The 23,810-nt window shown below is 48.3% G+C and overlaps 1 protein-coding gene across 2 annotated transcripts; it reads right to left on the bottom strand.

Moving 5' to 3' along the window:
* Positions 1–1,411: 1,411 nt before the first annotated feature.
* DMBX1 (diencephalon/mesencephalon homeobox 1) lies at positions 1,412–23,535 on the bottom strand. 2 transcript variants are annotated; one of them, XM_062581621.1, is made up of 5 exons: positions 23,349–23,535; positions 8,112–8,277; positions 3,742–3,920; positions 2,286–2,640; positions 1,412–1,812 (listed from the first exon to the last, which is right to left on the bottom strand). In XM_062581621.1, exons 2-5 carry the CDS (start codon positions 8,263–8,265, stop codon positions 1,412–1,414), a joined length of 1,089 nt encoding a protein of 362 aa, XP_062437605.1. In that variant the 5' UTR covers positions 8,266–8,277; positions 23,349–23,535. The 2 variants fall into 2 exon arrangements, with proteins under 2 accessions (XP_062437605.1, XP_062437606.1); XM_062581622.1 differs by lacking the exon at positions 23,349–23,535 and having other exon boundaries at positions 3,742–3,937; positions 8,114–8,277.
* Positions 23,536–23,810: the final 275 nt, after the last annotated feature.

Here is a 23,810-nt window from a genome sequence, read left to right as displayed (position 1 = left end):
GGATCTGGATTTCACCCCTCCCTAATACTCAGGATAACAGCAGTAGGTTCAATGGCTTTATTTGGGTTGGCAAAAAAGTAATTTGGGTTGGCAAAAACATTGCTTCTCAAAAAGGAAAAAATCCTAGGTTGATTATTGAAATGAGGGGTCATTCCAATGAAATGAGGCCAAAACTATTAACTGAATTCATTTTGAAGCTGGTGAATTTGGGTTACTTGCTAAACCCTGTATTTTTTGGCAAATTTATCTATTCCCTCTCAGCTCCAGAGAATATAAAGTCCCTGCACATCACCTGCTTTGCCTCCAGCACTTCAGCATTTTTCACTTGTTATAGTTTCACTTGCTAACCAGTTTCTGAAGCTGCAGGGCTTGAGGGTATAAATTCGGTGATGAGAGCATTTTTCTAAGCACAGCTTGAATTAATCGTGGTTTTATCAAAGAACCTTATAATATATGGTGTATGAACACACTAGGAGTTCATACAAAGTTTTTATTGCCTCTGTTGTCAAATTAGACCAAGATGCTCTCCAGAAAGAAAATTTGTAAATAGAAGAGTTAACACTTCACTAAAGATCAAAGAGGAAACAATCTAGATCAAAAATAATCCTGTGAATCTGGCTTTCATTCTTCTCCCCGTAGGCAGCAGCATTCGGCCAATATCTCATCCTCCATCTTTGAACAAGTGCTGTTAGAACATAAATGAAAAATGCTCGTCCTATAGGAAGTGCTTAAATGGGAAATTTATCTTTGTGTTATTTCCCGGTCATTACAAAATTGGCTTTAGCAGAGAAGCGGAGCAGTGAAGTGCACCATCCTTTCTCTTCATCTCAAACACCTTTAGGCCTCTGACCCAAGAAGAGCAACTAGCTGCAAGCTGAGGTGGGGACGATGGCTGACTTGTAACTTTGATACTAGCTTCTCAAACTGAGAAAGAGGAAGGAATAAAAGCAAAAGAGGTCACAGGTCTGTAACACTGACAGTAACACACAGGCGAAGGATGCTTTCAACATTTTAAACTATATACAGGATAAAGTAGGACTCTTTCTTTTCCCAAAGAACGCAACAACAACAAAAATATGTATATAACACAGTTGGCACATTATCGTGGGGCTGAGGAAAGGGGGCTTTTTCTGAATCTCACAAGCTTAACTGACGGCAGTCGAGAGGACAGTTCATCTGTCTAAATATACATCCTCTCCCCCTTCCTCGTTAAATATTTAGTGAAGACCAGGCTGGTAGCAACATCTGATGCAGTTGTGGTGCTAATAAGATGCTAATAAATGCAAAGTTTTCCCTGAATGGGAGCACCTTACTCCAAGAAGAGATGAGAGCAGAGGGTTCAAGGCATGACATATCTAGTGCCAACCTCTGGTGCATTTTTTTTTCTGGCTGATGGCAGCTTGTCCTGCAGTCAGTTGGGTAGGGTGTCAAGCCCAAGAGAAGCTGCGTGTTGCTTTGCCCGGAGCCTGAGGTTCTCGATACTTGTCGTTTTACTGTTGAGGCTTGGAAGGGAGCTGGAGGCCTGCAGAATGGGCGAGGACCAGACCTGCTGAGCATGGGAGAGTGACTGGTAGTAAGACTGACAGTGCAGAGAGCTCAGCGGTGCCATGTTGACATTCATACCCAAGTAGGGCATGGCAGATGGTGTCCCCATTTCGAAGGAGGAGTAATGGACCAAGTTGTTGGTTGCTGCCATATGCTGGCGAAATTGCTCCTGCAGGCGGAAGAGGCTCAGGGGCGAAGAGGAGTAGGAGTGGGTCTGAGCCAAGCCACTGCTGGATGCAGGTGTCACAGTCGTGCTGATAGGAGATTCTGCAGCAAGAGACAGAAGGGACAGGGGTTATTTCTACAAGCTGGGTGCAAGCACTGATCCTCGCCCAGGTAGGGTTTGGACAGCGGTATGGTTTTCTCCTGAAAAATGCATTGGGAATGCACCACAAAAGAGAGGGGTTGTGTTTGGTCAGAAGGGCTAAAGCATGTCATGGGTGTCATGTGTGTCATCCTAGTTCCCAGAAAGGGGCTTGCCCTTTTTCTTAGTGCTTTCCTGCTACCACCAGACCACTGTTCTCCTCCCGGTCTGGGCAGAAGGTTTTTTTTCCTTCTGCTACAATAGAGGTCAGGCCTTCCACAGGCTCCCTTTAGTGCTGGCAGCAGAAAGACAAGTTTGGCAGCCCACCTGCAAGATAACATGCTCTAGGGGGTAAAGGGTTATATCCAGCCACCGGCATCCCCATTGGAAATACCAGGTCCTGACATCAATGCTCCAACAGCATGCTGCATCTTACCTGCTTTTGGGCTTGCTCTCTTGCAGTTCAAAGCCTTGCTGTCCACACCAGGACTCTTGTCTGCTTTAGCCTCTTCCAAGGTGCTCTTGAACTCCTCCTCTCTGTCTGCCTGGTCCTCAGGTGCTGACTCGCTGGCCGACTGCTCCGACAGGGTTAGATTGAGGTCCACGCTTACCTCGCTCGGGAGGCTCTGGGCCTTTTCGGCCTCTGGGGTGGTGGCCTGGGTCTCCAGCATGGCTGCCTCTGTCTTCCCTTCACTGTGGCTCCCTTCACAGTCCTTCTGCTTCTGCAGCTGCTCCTTTTGCAGGCTGCGTTGCTTCTTCCGGAATTTGGCCCTCCGGTTCTTGAACCAAACCTTCAGTGCCACGAATAGCAAGCAGAGAAAACAGATGAAAATTCTGCTTAATACCAAGCTCAGCAGCATTTAGCCTGGGAGCTTCAAGGGAACCCCAAACAATTAAGTGCTACAAGCCCATGGTACTGAAATGTCAGTCCATTCGTTTGGGACTTAGAGCTCTACCTTCTTTCAGTGCTTTTACAAATAGCACAAAAAAAGTATTTTTTTTAATATGACAACCTTTGTATAGGAGTGTTAAGGCAAAACTTTTTTTTTTTTTCTAAATTTATCAGATGGTCAATATGGCTTATAGCTGAATTTGACGATATTACATTGTCTGAGAGCACAGTGCTCTGTCAGTGCCAGTGTCTGAATGAAGTGGAGATTGGGGAAAATCTGTATTTTTTTTAACTAAAATCTGCAGACATGGATTGGAAGAAACATCTTTGCAATTCATGTTAGTGTTGGTTGGTTAGTTAAATCAGGAAACAAAAATTCTGAAGTTCAAAATTATCTTGCCATCTGTATAAAAGAAATTAACTATTTTCTTTTTCCTAGAGCCACCACTTATCCACTTCACACTGCGGAACTTGCTATTTAGTCTTTTAATGCCATAACAATGTAAGAACTTCCCAACCAGCAGGTTACAAAGCATGTTGCATTAGTTGAAACTACAAAAAATAGGGAACCTTGGCCTGAAACGTTACAAAATTTCATGATGGTGGAAAAGAGCAGCTGGAATTACTTGGATTTCTGCTTCTCTGGAAAAGCCAGAAAATCCTCACAAACAAATAAATAAGTAGACTTCTGTTGTTGTTTCTAAAACCTCCCCCAAAGAAATGTGAAAGGACAAATAAAAACCAGTGTGCAGTTCATAGAATCCTAAATTTAAAAAATGTGCTTGTGGATTCAGAATTTCTCTAGCAGATGTGTGACTTGGGTTGAATGGTTTGGAGGTTTTTTTTTTTTTTTTCTTGTCCTCTTTGACAGCTTTATCTGCCCAAAAAATCTCTGATTACACTGTAGGAATCTTGAAAGGTCTGTAGAGCTGGTCAATCATCTAGGAACCCCACTGTATCTTTTAAAATGTCCCCACTAACAAAATCACAAAATCAGTACCTGTACTCTGGCTTCAGGTAGATTTGTGCACATAGCCAGCCGCTCTCTCATCACCACATCTGGATAGTGAGTCTTCTGAAAGGTCTTCTCCAGTGCTTCCAGCTGTTGGGCTGTGAAGGCTGTGCGACTTCGCCTTTGTTTGCGATGCTGGGATCCATAACGTGCCTCCAAAATGATGTCTTGAAATGTACAGCCGTTGGAAGACAAGAAGAGTGGCCAATTTAATTATTGGAATTTGTACGTTGACAGTTGAATAAAATAAAGCACTGGCTAACAATATCTGATGAACCTACATAGCAAGTGTTTGCATGGACTATAGATCTTAAAAAGCCTGTGCATGCACTTTGCTGGTAACTCAGATGTTTGAGGACACAAAACATCTGACTAGGAAGCTTCTTCTGGAGTGGGAACCTCTTTCTATAACAGCTATGGTAACTTTTGAGACTCCTGTGCTAAATTTGATTGAAATGAGAGAATCAAAGCTAGTGGGACAGGACATGCAGATGAACAGAACTCACTATGGCATAAGTATCGTTCATAGGAAACACAATTAAAGACAAGGTGGGGAGATTCCCTGCCACAATCAGGAGAGGAGTCCAACATTATGCAACATGTTCTTCCTGAAGCCAGTGGCAGCACTCTGGTAGGCTTCAACACTGCAATGAAACTCAGTGCTGATCAACGGGAAAAGCCCATCCATGTAACACAAACACAGCTGCCTCGAGCCTGTTGTGTTGGCCGCAGCTGCATTAGAAGGCATGCACCTTCCCAGAAACCAGGCTGAGCTGGCTCTTCTTTAGTGTCTTGCATGTCACTTATAGTAGTGTTCAAGGCGTGATGTTGGAGAGCTGTTCTGGGCTCCAGTTCAGGAAAGCACTTAAGCTCATGTGCTTGTGTCTGCTTAGCTTGAAAGCACGTGCTTTACTGAGCACGGACACTCTCCAGCATCTGGGTTGTAAAAGCCAGCCAGGAACTAAACCCAGCCCTACTGACTGCAAGCCCAGAGTGCCTTTTGCAGTAGAGGAGCTACTCGGAAGGTCTGACACTGCAACTGTGCTTGCAAAATTGAGTGAAGAAAAGAAATTCAGGCGGAGGAAAATCTGAGTTCCACAGTAAAGGGCTTATTATTTTACCACAGGCATTATGATTTCACAACAGCTAGTTGGAGTAGAAAGATCTCCTTAAATCAATGAAAATAAGTTATTTAAAGTGAAAAAAGTGCCTTTATTATGCAAGTTGGGGCATGTTGTGCTGCAGCATTGGAATGAAATATTCAGTCTGACCAGAGGTTTGTTCTCAAAGATGAAATGCAGAAAGAGCTTTAGCAGTGTCTAGTATCATTTTTAATTTAGTTAAGACTGTGACTTTGATTAGAAGAGAGGGATCAACATGTTAGAAAACAACCTAATAGGGGGAAAAGTCATCATTATCACTGCACAGAGCCAGGGGAAGTCTCTTGTTGCTGTTTATTTGTGCTTTTGTCACGAGTATCATGCCATGAATGTAAACAATAAAACAAAACCTGCTGTTAGGCCAGTCCCAGAACTGCACAGCCAGGTTCCAAATATGTTAGCTAACGAGCGTAGCAAATCAGCTTTGCACTACTCAAGCATTACTCTCTCAAACATCCAGCTGTTTCGTTCTAGGTCAGCATTCGCAGCGCCTTTCTGGGCTGCTGCCAGAGCAGCGTGGTTTTGGCGACCTGGAAAAGACGTGATCAGGCTAAAGGTCTTCGGCCAAATACAATACAGTGTTGGCTGCATACAAGAGACTTTTGTATTCAAGATATCACAGCTCTTGGGGGAATTAAAACACTGGTAATAGCTGCTGCCACTTTTGGAGGCAAAGACGGCATCCGTTATGCATTCAGAAGCAGCACACGATGCAACCAGGCTAGAAAAAAGGAATGTTTCAGACAAGAAATAGAAGCTGCCCTGAAATGTTTTACAAAGCTAGTATTTATGTTTCAAGTATAAGAAATCAGGAGAGAGGACATTGGTTTAACACCCCACCTGCAGGCTGGAATATTCCCAAATTTCTAGAGTAGAGGTTAGACCTACCAGCTCCCCAGAGGCGGCAGCTCATGCATTACGTTTGGTTATTTCAGTGAAAGCTAAACAACAATTATTTTAATGCTTTAACTATGTTTCCAGGCTTTGTGCAAAAAGGAGAATATAAATTGCAGGTGAGGAGGCATTGCAGTTAAAATCAGAAACCCCTGTTTTCTGACTTAAGGTCATTTGCTTTTGTGCTGTTTTATTCTGACTGTCCCTGGGAGGCAAATGAGATCTATAACCCTGCACTAAAAGATATTCAGAGGTAACAAAATGTGAAGTAACTGCAAACGAACTGGCTTGTAGGTGTGTAATGTCTACTCCACCACAGATAAGCAGATCACAAGGGGACAGTGGAATTTAATTTGGTGACACTCTTCCAGGTGGGTTATTAATTTTAAAGATAAGAGGTCAGAAAACCAATTGAATCTCCTGCTAGAGAGTATAAGAATAGCTCTTTTATTCCATTTTTCCATTTTCCTCTGCTTTTTCCCTAGTTAGGGTCAAAGACATTAAGTCCTCCATATTCTAGAGTGAAAGATGCAAGTGATCAGAAAAATCTTTCGGAAGATCCTTGTGTCTAGGGAAGGGCCACCCAAGGCCACCCAAAGTCTGTAAGGCACACTGCAGTTCTCGAGACCATCCATTCCCATATGACCACCCGTGACCTGAAAGAGTGAGGGGAGGAGAGGACGGATGACAAAGAAAGCGCCCACCCATCATAACTCTGCAAGCCAGTGGCAGAACCAGGATTAGAGTTCAGGTCTCCTTGACCTCACTTTGATTCCCTTTTGCTAAGGACAGTGATTCTCCAGCTCTGCCCTACAGATGCGCAGGGACCTCACTGGCCGCAGTGACTGACTGAAGGAACCATGTAGAAAAGGTCACTACTAACATTTCCTTCATAAACTGGATAAGGGCACATGGGTAGCAAGAAGATTTGAGAGTCAGCAGTGGTCTGTTGATCCAAAAAGGCTGAGACCCTTGCACCTTGCTTTTCATGGAATAGCCCCTAGGAGGACTGGCCTGAGACTTTTGTGTCCTTACCTTGACTTAGGCCTATGTCTCTTAAATTTAGCCATCTAAAGTTGTCTATGTAGATGGCTCTTTCCACCTACTCAAGGCTTGAAGGAGTCACTCCTGACTGGGTGTGCTGACCTGGGTGTGCTATGGTAGGCTGAAATGTAGAGCAGGTATGTTTCCCTACCATGCAACAGAGTCTGATCTTGAATGATTCCTGCTACCAAAATAGAAAATACTGCCTGGACTTTGCAATTCCTTTTAATGGCAGTATCGTTAGGACGCTGTTACAATCATGGCTAAACATGGGAAACGGACTAGACAGAAGAAACTCTGAACCAGTAATTCTTGTTCCAGTGTCCTGCTAGCAGCAATTTTGTGTGAATAACACTCTCTGGGTAAAGTCATGCATGACTTTTTTGGGGCCTAAAAAAGTTTCTTTAAGGAAAGGAAAATACAAGAGCAAAAGACAAGGCAAAACCTGCAAGCATCACCCAAGTCAAGGGTGAGGATTTGCGGAAAAAATAGGTCAAGATGAGACCCAAGAGAAGACCAAATAAAATAGATATTTTTGCAAGAGAAGAGAGTGCTTCATGATACAAAAAATGGAAAATAGCTTCAAGAAAGGGCAACATGGAAGGAGTAGGAATTTGCCTACTCCTGCCTAGGATGGCAGGAGACAGTTCTTATGGAACGCAAGGCCTGGGCCACTCATCGAGGAGATCCGAACCACCGTGTGCTCACATTCATTGTGCTGTTATTTACTAACAACAAAGTCAGTCTTTCTGGCTTTGTTGTTCACCTGTTAAAACAGATTTCTATGTCTTTTTAATCTACCGTTTTCATTCCATGTAGTGGCACCGTGTCCCTCCTTGCACCTGGGCTCCCCAGCCTTAGAAGGCCATTCTGGAGCAAAGCACAGCCGTCAGTTTGCAGCAAATACTGGAGATGACAAATATGTGTCGTCTACACAGTTTGGTCTATAGGTCTAATACATGGGATTGCAAATGTTTATCATCAAGCAGTTAACTGGTGAAATGCTGCCACTCCTAGAGATGCAGCCAACACCTCCATGGTTTAAAAATGCACTGCCTTCCCTCCTTTTCTGCCCAGGGCTCAGTGGCTCTCCAGCCAGGGCACTCTGCAGCACACGCCGGCTCGTCCTTACCCCATCATGCTGGTTTGCTAAGTCTCACTCCAATCTGCTTAAAAATTCCTTGCTGAGGAAGAGTTTTGCCCAATGTAAGCAACAAGCATTTTTCTCAGGGAACTGCAAAAGCCATAAGTTGTTCTTACCAGCCAGTCTCTCTGCCAGCGTGAGGGCGTGCACCGAGGGTCTGTAGTCGGGGGCGTGCTGGGCTTGCTGAGCTGCCTGCTGATGAAGGTTGTACATGGCGCTCAGAGAATTCATGGCATGAAGGGAGTAGCCATTCACTCCATAGTGCTGCATGGCGACATAAACCTGAAAACAAGAGCCCGTAGAAGAAAGGTGCTTAAAGGGTACGCGCTATTCCAGCATCCTGATGGTCCAGCAGAGCCTTGGAAAAGCTGACCTGAAACTTAAACTGAGGCATACAAGGGTCACTTCCAACCTCCTGACTTTGACGGGTTCTAGGCCAGGATTCAAACTAGTTCTGTAGACCTAAAGCACCATTGACACCAATCTAGCTTCCAAGCTGAGAGACCAGCATCTGACTGTCTCCTAGAAATGATTTACCAAACACAACAGGATTTTCAGGATTGTCATGGAATATGCTGGAAGAAAATACATTATATTACCACTTTTAATGAACTGATCAAGCTTTATCCCAGAACCAGGTGGCATTTTGTCCTTGCTGTTGCCTACAGTGGGCTGTTCCACAATTCTGTTGCCATAATGTCAAAGAATCTGTCTTATCTGAACACGTTCATGTGTAATTTATTTCCATTCATTTTTCTTAAGGGTCTTCTTAACAAAACACAAATGGTAGGCAAAAAAAACCCCATATGGTATAAAGAAAAATAAATTTGTAGTGTGACAGGGCCAAAAATCTTACAGCTAAAGAGGGAAATAAAGTTTGCAATAACTACTGGAGTCTCATAGTTCAAAGCAAGCAAATTATTTGAAAAACTAATGGCTTTTTTTTACTGTGGGTTGTGTATGAAACTTCAAGTTGTTTTTCCTTACAGACCATCTGTAAAACTGAGCTAATATTGGTCTCAAAAGCTGAATGATGAGCCATTCATCCATGTTACAGACGACTGAGGGCCTCCAGAATGTTCTTTCCTTGCTTCATAAGACATCAGAAGGCCAGATGTGAAACATTTACCACAGAAGAAAATTTCCAAAATATCATTCACACCAGTAAGTCATGAGACAGAAAGTCAATGCAGTGAATGATCATTCAGAGATAGAAGAGTTCCAGCCTGCGCAGCTGGGCTAACGTAGGGAAACAGATAGGTTATCTAGGCAACTTCCTAGAAAGTAGTTTTGATCACTGGAGGGAATTGGTTCATCTCCCATGGCTTTTAGAGGAACCTGATGCATTGAACTGCAAAAACTTGTGTGTAGCTATTAGGGTGAAAAATTAACTGTTGTTTTTTCCACAATGAGGATTATCAAATCTCACTCTCATGCCTAAAGACCTCAATTTTTGCGTGTAGTGTATTTATACCATGGAGGAGAGGATCTCAGTGAAGACAGAGGAATGGAAGTGTGTGAAGGCAAACCTGTAGTGCAGAGCTCACATGGGTGACACTACCCTCTTGCTCAGATCTCCCCTTCACTCCCCACCACTTTGATGTAGCAGATGCAAACACGGAGTGATCTTGTCTAACATCCAGAGACCAAGCTGTCGGTTCCTGAAAAAAGCAGCAAATTCCTGTGTTGTGGGGACTGGCAATGAAATGGGACCCCTTCCGACCTCCCACCTCACAAGCATCTCCCACTCATGGTGCCTGCAAGCGAGGGGGAAAGTCATTTGGGTTGGAGTATGGTGAAGCTCCCTGCCACCCTGGGGAGGTTCCTCATTGTTCTGGGATGTTTTCTTTTGACTAAGGTATTTTGCGAAGCCATGAGCAAGAGTCTTTGGGGTAGTCTTCTCAATGAGGCTACAATAATTATGTACCAATAATTCAGGAATCTAGCACTTGGGCTCATTTCTGTTTCCCCAAATCCCTTGCACTTTGCCATCATTTCATCTCAGTGCCAGTAGAGCTCATGAAGGGCAACAGATCTAGATGTGGTTACACCAGGGAGATCCGATACAGACCCTAACATAGCTTTCATCTGTTCTGGGCCTCCCTACTCATCCAGTCTAGAATCACCCCTAAATTAGTCTTCCGTTTTAGACTCCAGAAAAGCTTGGTGGCTTCCCCCACACCCACCTCCCTCTGCACAGACACCAGGTGCCTCCCTATGGCACACGGAGAGTACTACCAGTGATATTCTTTCCCAGGCAAGAAAAGAGTATAAGCAAAAAAACCTCTCCCCTAGTTTAAACTACAGAAAAACAATTTTTACATGAATAGATGAGTTATTGAAAAATGTGCCTAAGTGGGGAAGGGTACCTGAGAAATAGTTTGTAACTGTTTCTGGAAAATCTGGGGAAGGGGAGGATTGAAATCCAATCTGTTTTGTTTTTATATATCCAAGCAATTAATTTTGATTTCATTTTCAAAATGCTTAATTTCAAAATTTAACAGTTTAATTTTTAGAAAAGTAAAGACATTCCCAAATTAAAATAATCCGTTCAACCTTGATCTGTACCTTGCTATGGTTTTATTCATTCTAATGGGGAAGAAAGCACAAGCCAACACTGGTTTGAGTTGAGCCACTGGGATGATGGATATTTTTGATAATGATGCTGTTCTAAATGCAAGAATAGCTCTACTCTAATACAACTTAAGGAAGAGCTAAGCAATGCCAAAATTGTGTTGATTCGCTGTTCCAGGTGAAGAACTTCACTTGCCAACTATTTTTTGGCAATTTATTTTCACCATGGTGAGTACATAGTGAAGTTACTTTGGGGATGTTGCAGGGCTGGGCTGTACAGGTTTGCTGCTCTGGCCAGGAGCTGGGAAAACAGTTCAGAAAGAGATGTAGGCAAGGGAAAAAGCATTGCTCTCCCTTTTGCCGTTGCGGTACACGGTACGGGGCAGGAGGGGTACCGGTGACCCATGCAGCTGATATGGGACCAGAGGTGGTATCGTGCAACCCACAGGAAGGAACAGCCTGGACAACTACCCTGGCCAGGTCTAGTGGTGCCTCCAGCAAAGTCTCACCCCGTTCATCCCCTGCACAGCTGCTCCCCACAAGTGTCCCACAGCCTTGCGCACCAGGCGGGAGCACCTGGCGTGTGGATCCCTGTCGGCAGCGAAACCTGCCGAGCTGGGCAGGGGCAGCCGGCCAGAGACCTTCTCTGCGGTGCTTTCCCAGACTAGGAGCTGCACTGGTGTTTCCAACCCCACACAAGCAGGGAAATGGGAGCTTTGCAGCATCATTTTGTCTCCTCTCTTCCCCCCCAACCCCGACTTTTGCGCTGGCAGACCAGTTTCACCAGCGGCAGCCGGCCCGGCGGAGTCTCAAAGCTTATTAAGTTCCTGTGCGTGTTGTGAAACCCGCTGAGGACACAGAACCTATTAACTGCCCTGGACTGCTGCCAGACCTCAATCCTTAATAGACGCTAGAGAATCCACGCTGGGCTCAACCTTGCCAGGAGATACGTGGGAGGCCAAGTGGCTTTGGCTCCCCTGCTCACAGAAATGCCCGTTTATTTTCTAATCCCCTTGGCATACAAACAGCAGCGTGCAAAACGGCGCATTCGGCAAACAGCAGGGAGAGGAGGCGAATTCCCCCAGAACGGGCAGTCCTCCGAGGACGCTGCCACTGAATTCGGGTCTGGAGCCCAGCGTTTCCACTGAAACGCTTTCCTTCGCAAGATTTCAGTTTATTTGGTTGTTAAAAGCTGCTTTTGTATATGTGTGTTTGAACAAACTCTCCTGAATGGCCTAGAATAAAATGCATTAATAAATAAATAATAATAATAACAATAGTAATAAAGCAGAGAACTTAAAAAAATAATGACAGGCACATGAGGGGAGTCAATATACATCGCAACTTTAGTGATAATTGCCTGATGCGATGCAGTGCGGATGACAGGCAGAACTTTTTGGTCTCTTGTGCAGTAAATACACCATCCCAGATTCAGTGCAAAAAAAAAAGGGGGGGGGGGAGGAAAAAAGGAGATTTTTGCATTTACTGAGCAAGATTGTTCAACCCAATAGGCAAAGTTAACTGAGACTGCAGACAATTCCTATTTAACTATCAGCTCTGAGCACACTCGAACCCCAATAAATTAAATATTTAAAAGACATCATGCAGCAATTTTTTTTAATGGAGAAAGCCATTCATCAAGCCACTGCTGTGTTTCACAAGCTGTCGAATAGTGCTTACACTGGTTAAAATAATCTTTATATTTCATTAAGCAACCAAATAAGCTGATCCCTCCCCACTGGCTGTATAGATGGTTTTAATTTTCAAAATCTGCAAATGCATCTTTTATGTCTCTGTTGGCTGGAGGGCTTAAGGAACGAGAGCAGCGAGGAGGGAGATGAGAGCAAAGTTTGAGCTCCTGCTTTGTGGAAAGGTTCGGCCTCGAGCGGCTGGCGATGCAGCGGGGAGGGTAGCGCAGGGCTCGTCGGGAAGGAAAAGGGATGTTTCACGCCACTTTTGCACGGCAGAACGGGGACTGAGAAAGGGCGCGGGGCAAGGACAGAGGGCCGAGAGGCAAACACGTGCCAGGGAGGAGGCGAGCGCTGCTTTGCCCGTGCCGAGGGCCGCGGGAGGCTTTGGTTGACCCGCTGTGAGCGCGCGGTGCGTGCCACACCGGGGCTGCTGCTTCCCTTCCGCGCGGCGGCTCTCCCGCCTCCGGCGGCCCAAGGCTCGCTCCGCTCCCGGCTGCCCGTGCTGCCTGCGCTCACCTCGTCCCCCGAAGCACACGACCTCCCTTGCTGCACGGGCCGCATCCCTCCGCCACGGCTGGCCAAGGCGCAGCTTCGCAGAGAGGACCAGGAGGAGGAGACGGGGCTTCCCGCCAGGTCTCACCGCCCTGCCTGGGCGAGACACCGGATTCTCCACCCTCTGCCTGCCGCAGAGGCCGGGCAAGGTGCATCTCTGCCCGTCCCAGGCAGACCCTGGGAGCACGTCACTCTTTACCAGCTGCTGGGGTTCAATCCAGCGCAAAACGCTTTGCACGTTTACAGAGCAGGATGCCCAGAGCAGCGTTGCTGCTCCGGCTACTTCGCTGCTCCCAGTTGCATCTTCCCAACAGCGGCTGTGAAAACTGCAATCTCCCGTAACGCCGTTAACACCAGAGCAGTGCAAGTCCCATATGCCTCTCAGCAACATAGTGTACGAGGGAAAGTTTGGCCCTGGACTTCAGAGTAGTATCATTAACTACAAGCGCTACCGTCAGCTGGCCTGGGCTTCTCGACTTGTACAAATGGCTCTAAGTTTCCCTATCTAATTAGTATCTAATTACATATGCAGGTGCACAATCCTGTCCTGAGACAAAGGAAAGTAAAGAGGAAATAGCCACTTGTTTCCTCACCTGGTGAAAACTTCTGTACCCAATAGCTGGTATTTTTACTTGCATGTATTTAAAACAGGTATGAGAACAATAAAATATATTCTGAAAATTTGAGTATTGCAGTTTTCTGCAAAGTATCTTGAAATGAAACTTTTGTATTTTCCCTTTCTACCAAGAAAGAAAGCAAAAAAAAAAAAAAAAAAAAAAAAAAAAAAAAAAAGAGAGAGATGTATTAACTGTACCCAAGAATTTGAGAACAGGGACATTTTCTGCTTGCTACTCTCTTCATTTCTCCCCCTTATTCCCCATCAAAACATCGTCAATCTGTATCTGACTTCACATGCCATCCACATAAGACATTTAATGAAATACAGAACTGACAAAGCCTATTAGAGGAGAAACGTATCGATTCCTGCAGCCTGCAACCTGAAGGGTCACTTGTCCTGGCCACAAAGCTCATGGAAAGCGGGAGAGTTGTCTCCACGGTGAGCTATCCTGAACGAGGACATCCACAACAGCTCCTTGTGCAGACGCTGCTCTGGAGTAAAGCAATGTTAAACCAAGACACTGGTTTTGCTTAAGTGGGTTATTCTGGAGGAAAACCTTTTTCTTCCAAAATAGACTGTGTCTAGATGGATGAAGCTTCTTCAACAGATTATTCTGGCTGATTTCCCCAGGTGGAAGTAGAAAGTGCCCAGCATAAGACGACAGTTGTTCTGCTCAAACTTGGCTGGACACCATGAGTTTGAGGTTGAGTGCAGGGCTCAGACCTTTGCAGGGCCTTAGGATCATTTTCTCTTTTCCCTTCAGCTTGCTCCTTCGAACAGTGAGTCATCCCAAACTCAAAAAAGGGCTCAGACTAAATTCACTGGTATGTACAAGATGCTTAGATACTATCACACAGAATGAAATAATAAAATCTATGAGGTTAAAGAGACAACTATATTTTTTTTCTTTGAGGAGTCAAGAATGGGATACCAACACCTGCTTGAGACCAGTCACCATCAGTGGGATGTTGCTTCATCATTTCATCTGAGCTTTGCAGAAATCGAGGAGACATTGGTGGGAAGAAAGGGGTATGCATGAGACTTTCTTAATGTAGAAAATAAGCTATAATGAGAGGATTATGTCTGTATTTTGATATTCATTGGCATAAAGGAATTTCAGCACCATAGGTACCATCAAGGATCTCAAGAAAGTTCATTACTGATGAAAATAAATTACCTAGAGATGCATTTTAATTTTGGAAGAGCTCTGCACTGCCTCGAGTCCGCACCTTGAAGCAAGACACCCCATGCAGAATGGGAGAAGCACCAGGAAAAAATCACAGAAGAAATGACCTGTACCTTGCTCCTGTTGGTGTACGGTTTTCTGTAGGTGACAGAAAAATAGCAGCAGTCCTGTCACATAAAAAGAAAAGTTGTAGTCCGTCAGCCTGGCACAGCACTGTCGGCGCCTGCTCAAATGGTATGAACTGCTGCTCGTGTTTCCCTACGTGAAGCGCGGGAATCTGTTCATTTTTAACAAGGAATAGCAGACAACAGTTTGTGTTAACAGTGTCCCCCTTATTACTGCTAGCAACAAACGTCATCCAAATAAAATCACGACAAAATATTCCCCTGGTCCTAGGGGGGACCTGCTTTATGATTTCGTGCTTCCAGCCCTTATTCAGACACACTTTAAATCAGCAAGATAAATAACGAATCTCTGCCCCTACTTATCTGACAATCTAGCAAAGAGGCTCAACCTATCCACAGACATAGGTTTATATGTATTCGGTGCTAAACAAGTTACATACCTAAGGGGTTCTGAATAAATGAACCTTGCAAAAGGTTTTCTTCATTTTTTTTAATATCCTTAAAACTTTAAAAGGTCCAAATATAAAAGAGTCCAAAATCATGTAGGATAATAACTAGCATGTCATAAATCAGTTTTGTTCCTCACATGAGATTGTTTCCTTAGACTTTCAGCAATCTCACCTTTGTAGTGGTTGAAATATAAGTAACTTGAAATACTGCAACACATCATATTTTCTCGTTCAAATGCCAAAGTCTCAGAGCAACATGCATCACAAAAACAGGGTTCCAGAGGGTTTTTCTTATGACTGGAATAAAGGAATTGAGAATAGCTCCAAAAATCAAGATTCCTCGTTTCTAATCTACCTGCAATATTTTTACACCTGTACAAATCCCTGGATCTAAATACAGTTAATTTCTAGATGTAGAGGGAGATCCAAATTGTATCTAGTCTGCTTGAACTAATCTCAACTCACTCAAAGCAAAAGTTGGCTTATTACACAAATTTTTGCAGCAGCTACTACTGACCTTATTAATACTACTCTATTCCTCTTCAGCCTCAGGCAGGCAGTGCCTTTCTCTAGCCTTTAAAATGAGGAGGATCATTTTCTTAAAAAAGTGAAGTTAGCTAGCAGCTGAAATTTGGAAATGCTTCCATTTAAGGCCAGCGTCACAGTTCTGGGGTAGACCTCGTCGAAGATCTGCCTCCGTCAGGGCCTGGTACCGAGCAGTCCAGTGACCGTATTTATAACGCTCACGTACTCGCAGTGGAAGTGTAAGAGGATCTGAGAGGTTTTGTAAGGTTTACGAACCAAACCTCAGGGCACCCTGCTGAAACGGGGGAGTTTGATCGTGTGGCTCTGCAAACTCGGACACGGGTTACGAGCAGGTGAGACAACGGGCCCCGGCTGACGGAGGTAACTCATCAGTTCCCGTGACTTTTATTTAAAGCTTTTGTGAAATCATCCTTTTTGTTCCCCCTCCCTCCATCAAAACCCTGGATAACGGAGCCAAGTGATTGAGCAGACAGTTCTCATTTAAAGAGTTTCTAGAGCTTCTGCTCGCGGAGGCGTGCTTCAAAGTGCGGTCTCCAAAGCTCTGAAATAAAACAAAACCAAGAGACCCTCAAAAGCGTCTACTTTTGAGCCAGACACAATTTTGAAGGCTTGGAGACCAGCGATTTGCAGTGCAGGGGCTGGATGGGGACCACCGTGGGGCTAAATCTCTTGCTGTCCTTTCGAGCCCATCAGTCGTGATTTACACCCGACAAAGCGTTGCTGCGGATCGGGTCGGTGTCCACACAGCTCCCGTTTCGCTTTCGGAGTGATGTTTAGCCCTCACTAACAGCTCTTGTAATCTAGGCTGAAGCAGAAACGTTTTCCTGAGTAAACAAGAAAACCTCTTAAAAGGAACATCACCTTGGCTCTAGATCCCGTTCTGCTTCCAGTTCAGTGAAGGCAAAGAAAGAAGGCGTTTACCCTGATTTCTCGCGGCTACTGTTACAGCGGAAACAGCAGCCAGACCCACCCCGGGCCGCTCGAGCACCCACGGCCCGGCGCTGCCGCCGCCGCGCACCCCCCTTCTCGGGACGTCGACCGCCGCGGCCGGCCCGTCCTCTCCGTGTCTCGAGCCCTCTGCCTCGAAACCAGCCCTGAGTTCAGGACTTGGAGTAACCCTAAAGGGCCGTGCAAGCAAACTACCAAATTCACAAACAGCTTCGAATGTTTAACTTGGCTCTTTGCATGCAAACACCCCTCGTGCAAAGCCCTCGCTGCTTCCAAAACAAGCATGTTTCTGGCTTAGCTGCGTTTGGATGTGGTTTGCCTGGCTCGGCCCTTCCTCTCGCTTCAGTAAAAACGGCTTTGCTGGAGAAGCGTCATTTCGTCCGCCTTAACGCTGGCGGAGGGAATTTTCCAAACTGCAGGAGGAGAGGGGTCCAGCCTCGCCTCTGCCCTTTCCCGGCCTGGGGGACTCGGGGGGGTTTCAGAGGCAATCAAAAACATTTCCAGCTCTTCTCCTGCTGCTCAGCAGCTGTTACCACCACTCCAGGTGCTGGATTGGCAGAAGAGACCACGTACTTGGTGCTGGCCCGGCACCTCAGCCAAGACCCCGGGCTCCGGGAGGATGGTGGCGACCGGGGCGCGCTCCCCTCTGCTTTCCTTTGGCTATGGGAAAGGGACAGCAGCGGACAGAGGGCAATTTCTTCACCCACCACAACTATTCACAAAGCAAGACAGGGCGGTAAGCGAAGGGTGCCAAGCTGATAGTGATTCAATGCACACTAGGGGGAAGAAGAGAAAAGCATCCTTGTGAAATTCAGTGTTTTTCGCCCCATCATTGGGGTTCATCTCACTTGGCATGGAGCGACTTTCCTGGGTGCTCTTTCATCTGTTTAGCTGAAATGCTGCAAAGCCACAGCAGCACCGGCGATTTTGCTTGAATCTGATCTCAGGTAGACCTGAAGAACAAACTAATTTTGAAGGAAACAGAGAACATGAAATCCCGGGCCCGGGATGTTTCTGCAGGTACAACTGGATTCTGGGTCTGCCCCTGCAGACAGTGTTTGTAGCACTCTAAAAACTGCAGTCACAACCCATGTGGTGGTAATTGCTTTTGCTCAGAGTAAGGTCAGGCAGGATGACAGGCAAGGCTTACCTTAGCCAGAAAGAAAAACAAAAACAAAAACAAACAAACAAAAAAAACTCCTGAAAAAGACCTCTTCAGAAAGCTGTAGAGCTGCAGGATGCTTGGTACTTTTGAAAGAATAAGCATCTGCCTTGCAGAAGTTTTGAGTTTTCTTTCTTCACAACAGACAATGCTTGTTTTCCTCGCTTCACTGCAAAAGCCATTTGTGCTCAATGGCTTTTCCAGGGAGAGGAGGGGGGAAAAAAGAAAAAAGGAGCTATGCCCTCTTAAAACAGGGCCACAAATTAGAGTTAGTACAGAAACCGGTGGCTGGGGAGAGCTGTGGGTGTACGTAATGCTTCCTTTCCCGTAAGCTTTTGGATACGTACACTGAATTCACTGCAGCTGCCAAGGTAAGCAATGTATTTTGGCCATCAGCAGGTGACCTGAGCTTTAGAGAGCCGCACGCTGCAGAAGAAGCAGAGCAGCTGAACGGGCGCCAGGGTGCTGGTGCAGCCCGTCGGGCACACCCGGCCCCAGCTGACACGCACCGCGCGCGCGGGGCGGCTGCCGGCTCGTCGCCCGCCCGGCTCGCGCCGCGGCAGGCACCGCGTTTCTGCAGCTCCCGTCACCGCAGCGTTTCTGTGCATCTGCCTGTCCCCCCCCCCCCCAGCCCATCTGGTTTCCCTTTTTCGGAGCAGGCTAGAGAAATTCCCAAGCACCCTCCCATCCGCACTACTTTCCATTTTATTATCTGGACGATTTAAAGTAGTATTTTTCATGTCAATGTTTGCTCTGGCCACACAGTGGCTGCAGCTGGTCCCAAAAGTGGTGTGCCAGCAGCTACCAGGAAGAAATCCCATTCGCACAGTGGCCCACCCACAACTCCTGGCCGTAAACGCTCGGAGAGCTGCTGGCCCCAGGCACCCCCTGCGTCCCACCCTGCTCCATCCCTCGCTCAGAGGCTCTGCCCTTTCCAGCAGCTGTGGCAGCACCAGACCTGCTTTAGAAATTGCAGAGGGCACGATCCAAATCCCACTGAAGTTAATAACGACAACAACAAAATAATAATTTCAGTAGCTGTTGGGCTGCAATAGGCTGAAGGAAAAAGACACAGAGTTTTGACTAATCTCGGTATGTTATAAGTTAATTCCTACATATGTAGTAGCATTTCAGAATTCTTCACTCTATCAACAAGCATGTTTTGCTGGGCAGTCCCCCAAAATAGCTGCACACAGATTGGAATATTTGGGCTTCTTCGACTCCTTGTTCCTCAGCATTTTCCCCAGGAGTCCCCCCCCCTCCAAACAAGCAGCTCTAAATGTTTCTGTTCTGACTTGAGTGGTGGAAATCAGTACTGAAGCTTCTGAAAGGGTTCAAACCTAACTGGCACTCGTCAGTACCTCAACAGAAGCATTTCCAGCCTGAAGAGCTGAATTTTGGCTAGCTGCTGGGTATTCCCTGTGGGGATGATACAGCTGGTGACTTTGAAAACACAGCCTACTTCTAGCTAAGGGTTTGCCGATGGATTTAGTAGCGGAAACAGTAGATAGCCGCATTGGAAGAGTTTGGTCCCTCTTCCTTTTCTGCAGCATCTTTATTTTGGTAGGGCTGGTTTGATGACAACCAGGGCAGGGTGGTGGAAATCTCTGTTCTTTCTGGATGCTTTTAATCAGATTCCTTTCTTCCTCAATGAATTTTTTTTTTAAGAAAAGGATAAATACATGACACTGGGAACAAAACCCACTGCAATCGTTCCCTCTATGACTATATTGTGTAAAACTTGCCTGGCCAGCCTGCCCTCACCTCTGGCAGGTGGGAAACTGTCTCCAGCTCTGTTTCTGTCTCTTTGCCACAAGTAGCAGCCCTGATGCCAAGGGGAAGCAGACCTGCACCAGCTCCATGAAACAGAGGTTCATCTTCCGAGAGAGCAACCAAATCCCAGCCCACCAATTCATGCAAGTACAAGAAGAATGTCCTGCTTGGACATCAAGATCTGTTTGAAATAACATGGAAAGCTGAAACACCTCTTTAACTGTCTGATGGTATGATTTGGATGTATTGTTTTGCATTGAGTACACTGGTGTAATTTAATATACCATCGGTCATACGGTAGCTTAAAGAGCTGAAGTCACTCTATGCTTTCAGAGATTTTCTGCCCTTAAAGTTCTTAGCTATTTAAATATCCAAATGGAAAAAAAAATGAACTTAGAAACATGATCTGAAAGCCAAAGGGATGTAAGTTCAATTCTCTCCTGCTGGGGCAAATGAGGGACCTCAATTGACATGCATAAGCTTACTTACTGGTAAAGGGGAAAAAAACAGCTAAAGTGCCAATCCTGAGATCCAGGTATTGAGGGAGAAACAGAAAGCAGAGAGCATCTGCAGAGTCAGTCTGTCCCCACCACCACCCTGAGCAGCAGAGAGATCACAGATCGGAGGTATATAAACTTCTCGTCAGGGTGAGCCCTCCGTCCTGCCCTTCCCTGTATGAGGCATCGCACCGGAGCTTCTCAGGGGGAATCAGCCTTTGCCACTCATCATAGGATGAGGCATCATGCCTTGCACACTCGGCACAGGGCTGAAGGTGCTGAAACTCCAAGGCCCCCAGGGACTTGGAGTCCAACCCTTCCTGCCTCGGTTTAGCTGTCCAAGATTTGGAAAGCTAGAGAGTGTGGAGCAGGAAAAGCAAAGGGGCACCTGAAAACATGGCAGAGGAAGAATGCGGGGTGGGAAGGAGGTGAGGCTGTGGCCCAGCGCAGCTTTGGGGGCCATCTCTGCAGCTCACAGCACTGAACCCCAGCCAGCCCGGCCCCCACTTCCCCCTTTTCCCTGGGACCCCTGCAGCCAGCCGGGCTCCGCCGTCACCTGCCCCGGCAGGGAGGACAGGTCCCACTGAATCAGCTAATAGCACATTTCTTTCCTCATTTGCTTTGTGCTCCTGGCAGAGGCAAGGGGAGAGGAAGGAGGAAAAAAAAAAAAAAAAAAAAAAAAAAAACTCCAGCCCTGCCTTTGGGGAAGCAGGAGGCTACTTCAGACAAAACTGTTATCCATTAACATCCAATTATCACTTGGTCCAAGCCATTAATTATAAATCAGCCTCCTAATTGGGATAATTAGCTCTCTGCTACTTAATGTAGTATGACTGATGCGTTTGGAAAGAAGGTAATCACTCCATTTGTTTAGCGTTAGGAGAACAAATCCAACTCTCATGGTTTAATTTCAGCCTCTCCTCCTCCCCCCCAAAACAGCATGAAAAGCTCTTTCCAGTCCCATTAATTGTTTGGGAATCACGATGTTGATGGACACACGCCAGCCCCGCAGGGCTTTGGGGGAGGGCAGACCCAGCGGGGCTGCGCTGGGGGCAGCCTGGACCATCACCCCGACACTTGCCCACGACCCCCACTTCGCATCGTGTCCGTCCGTCCCCCCCCCCCCCCGGGGGATTGCTGTATTTTAGGGAAGGGGGGTTAATTAGACGGGACGGGGCAAAACCCAGGCGCGACCACAGGTGCGACGGCTCCGGAGGAATCGCGGTGCGGCCGCGTCTCTCCGCGCCCGCTCAGCCCGCACCGCCACCGCGGACGGGCCTCGGGAGGCTGCCGGCAAAACCCGTTTAGGGGAACGGATGGAAGAAAGGAAAAACAAAAAACACCCAACACTTTGTCTTCCTTTTAAATTTCTCTCTCTCAAAAAATTTTTCCCCTCTTTCTCCTCCTCCTTCCCAGTCTTCTTTCCCCCACTTCCCCGGGATGTCTCATTAATGCCGGCTGCTCGGCGAGCCGCCGATAGCTGCGGGACATGATTAGATATTTATTACTGTCATTTACATGGAAAACTTGAGCTAACCAAGTGGAACCGGAGGGGGGCCGCCGGAGGGGACTGCACGGACTTGGGAGGGGGGGAGGATTTCTTTTTTTCCCTGGCGCTGGAAATCGAGCCGAAGCCCGGGACACAGCGGGAGCCCGGCCGGCTGGAGCAGCTGCCACGGGGGAGGATCCCTCGACGGGACGAGTATTTCGGGGCGCTCCTCCCGCCCCAAAGTCCCAGGCTGAGCTTGCTCTTTGCCCTGCCCGCGTTTCGTTTCGGAAGAGCTCGGACAGCGTTTGGTGCGCGAATCTCCCCGGGTAAACGGGCGCGACGCTCCTGCCGTGGGGCTCGACGGTGCCCGCACGACCCCGGGACTGGGGACACCGCGGGTCTGGCGCGTCCCCAGCCCTCCTGCCGGTCCCCCCCGCGCCGTGCGCCCGTCGGGGAACAGCGGAGAGAAGCAGCAGGCCGTGGCCGGGAGATGTGGGGCGCCGGGCGGCTCCGTCCCAGCGCGCCCGCCCGGGGAGCTGCCAGCTCCTTCCCCCCTAAAAAAAAGCAGCCGCGGCGGGTGTCCCGGGCCGGGCGCCGCCTCCCCCGGAGGAGAAGCTTCCCGGAGCGCCTTGCTCTGTCTCGGTCCCCTCCTCCCCCCGCAGTGCCCGTCCCGGCCTCTCCCCCGGGACACCCTCCCCCCCCCTCCCCGGTAGAACCAGGTCTCCGTTCCTTTGCCCCTGCAAGGAGGCCTTGTCCCCGGTGCCCCCCACCCCGGGCAGCAAGCTCCGACCGGGGACACTCGCTTTCTCTCCGCCGAAGCGCAGGCTGCGGCTGGAGCCTCCCCCTCCCCTTTCCTCGCTGATGTCCCATGGCCCGAGGGGCGACTCTGGCGGAGATATATGAGATCTCTCGCGGTAAAAATATGCATGCTGATCCCCATTTGGTTAGCCCTGTAATGGAGGTGTAAATAGGTTTCGACTGCGAAGCCCTTAATTTATCACGCGAGCCTGACAGCGCAGGTCCGGGGTTCATACACGCCTTACAGGGGAGGGGGTCCCGGCGCAGCCCGGCTCCGCGACTGTTTCACCGTCCAACCTTTCCAAAGTGTGGTGGCGAGGGATTTTCCCTAGGAACACTTCCCAGCCCTGCCAGAGCCTTGCCCTCTCCTCGCTGTCCCTCCCACACGCAACTTTCCAGCGACCCAAAGCCCCCAGCGGCCGGGGCCGGCCCAGCCTGGCTCCCCCCACCTTCACCCCGGTGGATTCATTGAAACACCGATGTGTGCAAGTGGGGCGCAAGTTGCGCTCTCCCGCCCGCAGTCCGACCTTCCCCCGCGCCCGCGGTGCGCCCCAAACCACGGCGGAGCGGCCGCCCCGGCTCCAGCCCGCTCCGCGGTTCGTCCGAACTGGTTAGCATTTTTTTCCCCCCTTCCTCTTTTTTCCCCCCCCCCCTTGGGAGAAAGCGTACTATATTCCGAATAAAGTACGAAGGGCGCAGCAGGGGCTGCGGAGCAGTTGGCGAGGACTTGCGCTGGACCCCGGGTCGGGCTTCCCTTCCTCCGCGGGGCGCGCATCCTCGCGAGCGGCTCCTTCGCGGGGCGCCGAGTCCTCTCAAGTGTTTCCTCACACACCCACGTCGCGAACAAGCCCCCCAACTTGTCTTAATCCCCCCCCCCCCGCAGCCTCCACCGCCCCCCAACCCTCCACCGCGGAGCCTCGCTATCCCGGGCCGGGGTGTCCTACCTGAGGCGGCGGCGGCGCAGCCTCTCCGCCCGCCGTGGGAGCCGGCCCGCGGGGCGAGGACACGCGTGGGAGTGGGAGCGGGCGCTGCGCCCCGGCCTCGCCCCCTGCCCGCCTTACTCCATCCGCCCGCGCTGCCTCCGCGCTACCTCCGCGCCCGGCGGAGCTGCCATCTACCGGGAGGCAGCATTGAAGAAGGATTTTTAAAAGGAGCTTCATAGCGACCCGGGAGCTACCCAGCAGGATTTTCAATGGTCCTCCACCCTGTCAATCAAAACGGGGCTGCTGATACATCGCATCGCGCCCCCCCCCTTCTTACCAGTCATTTACTCCAAGCCGAGGTGTAAACGGCTAATTAAATCCCTGGGAGCGGACGGGATGCCGGGGCAGGGAGGAGGGCTAGCCCCCGGGCCGGGGGGGTGATGGCGTCCCTAGGACACAGGGGAGGGAAGCGTTGCCCCCCTC

The sequence above is a fragment of the Rhea pennata genome, chromosome 8 (genome assembly GCF_028389875.1).
Source record: "Rhea pennata isolate bPtePen1 chromosome 8, bPtePen1.pri, whole genome shotgun sequence".
Taxonomy (NCBI): domain Eukaryota; kingdom Metazoa; phylum Chordata; class Aves; order Rheiformes; family Rheidae; genus Rhea; species Rhea pennata.
This window is presented reverse-complemented; position numbering and strand designations above follow the sequence as displayed.

Coding starts and splice junctions, on each gene's coding strand:
- DMBX1 (XM_062581622.1), bottom strand. CDS start 8,265: ATGCAGCACTATGGAGTGAATGGCTACTCCCTTCATGCCATGAATTCT. Junction 3,938..8,113: donor ACGCTGGCAGAGAGACTGGC/TGGTAAGAACAA, acceptor CTTGTCTTCCAA/CGGCTGTACATTTCAAGACA. Junction 1,813..2,285: donor GAGAGCAAGCCCAAAAGCAG/GTAAGATGCAGC, acceptor CTCTTGCTGCAG/AATCTCCTATCAGCACGACT.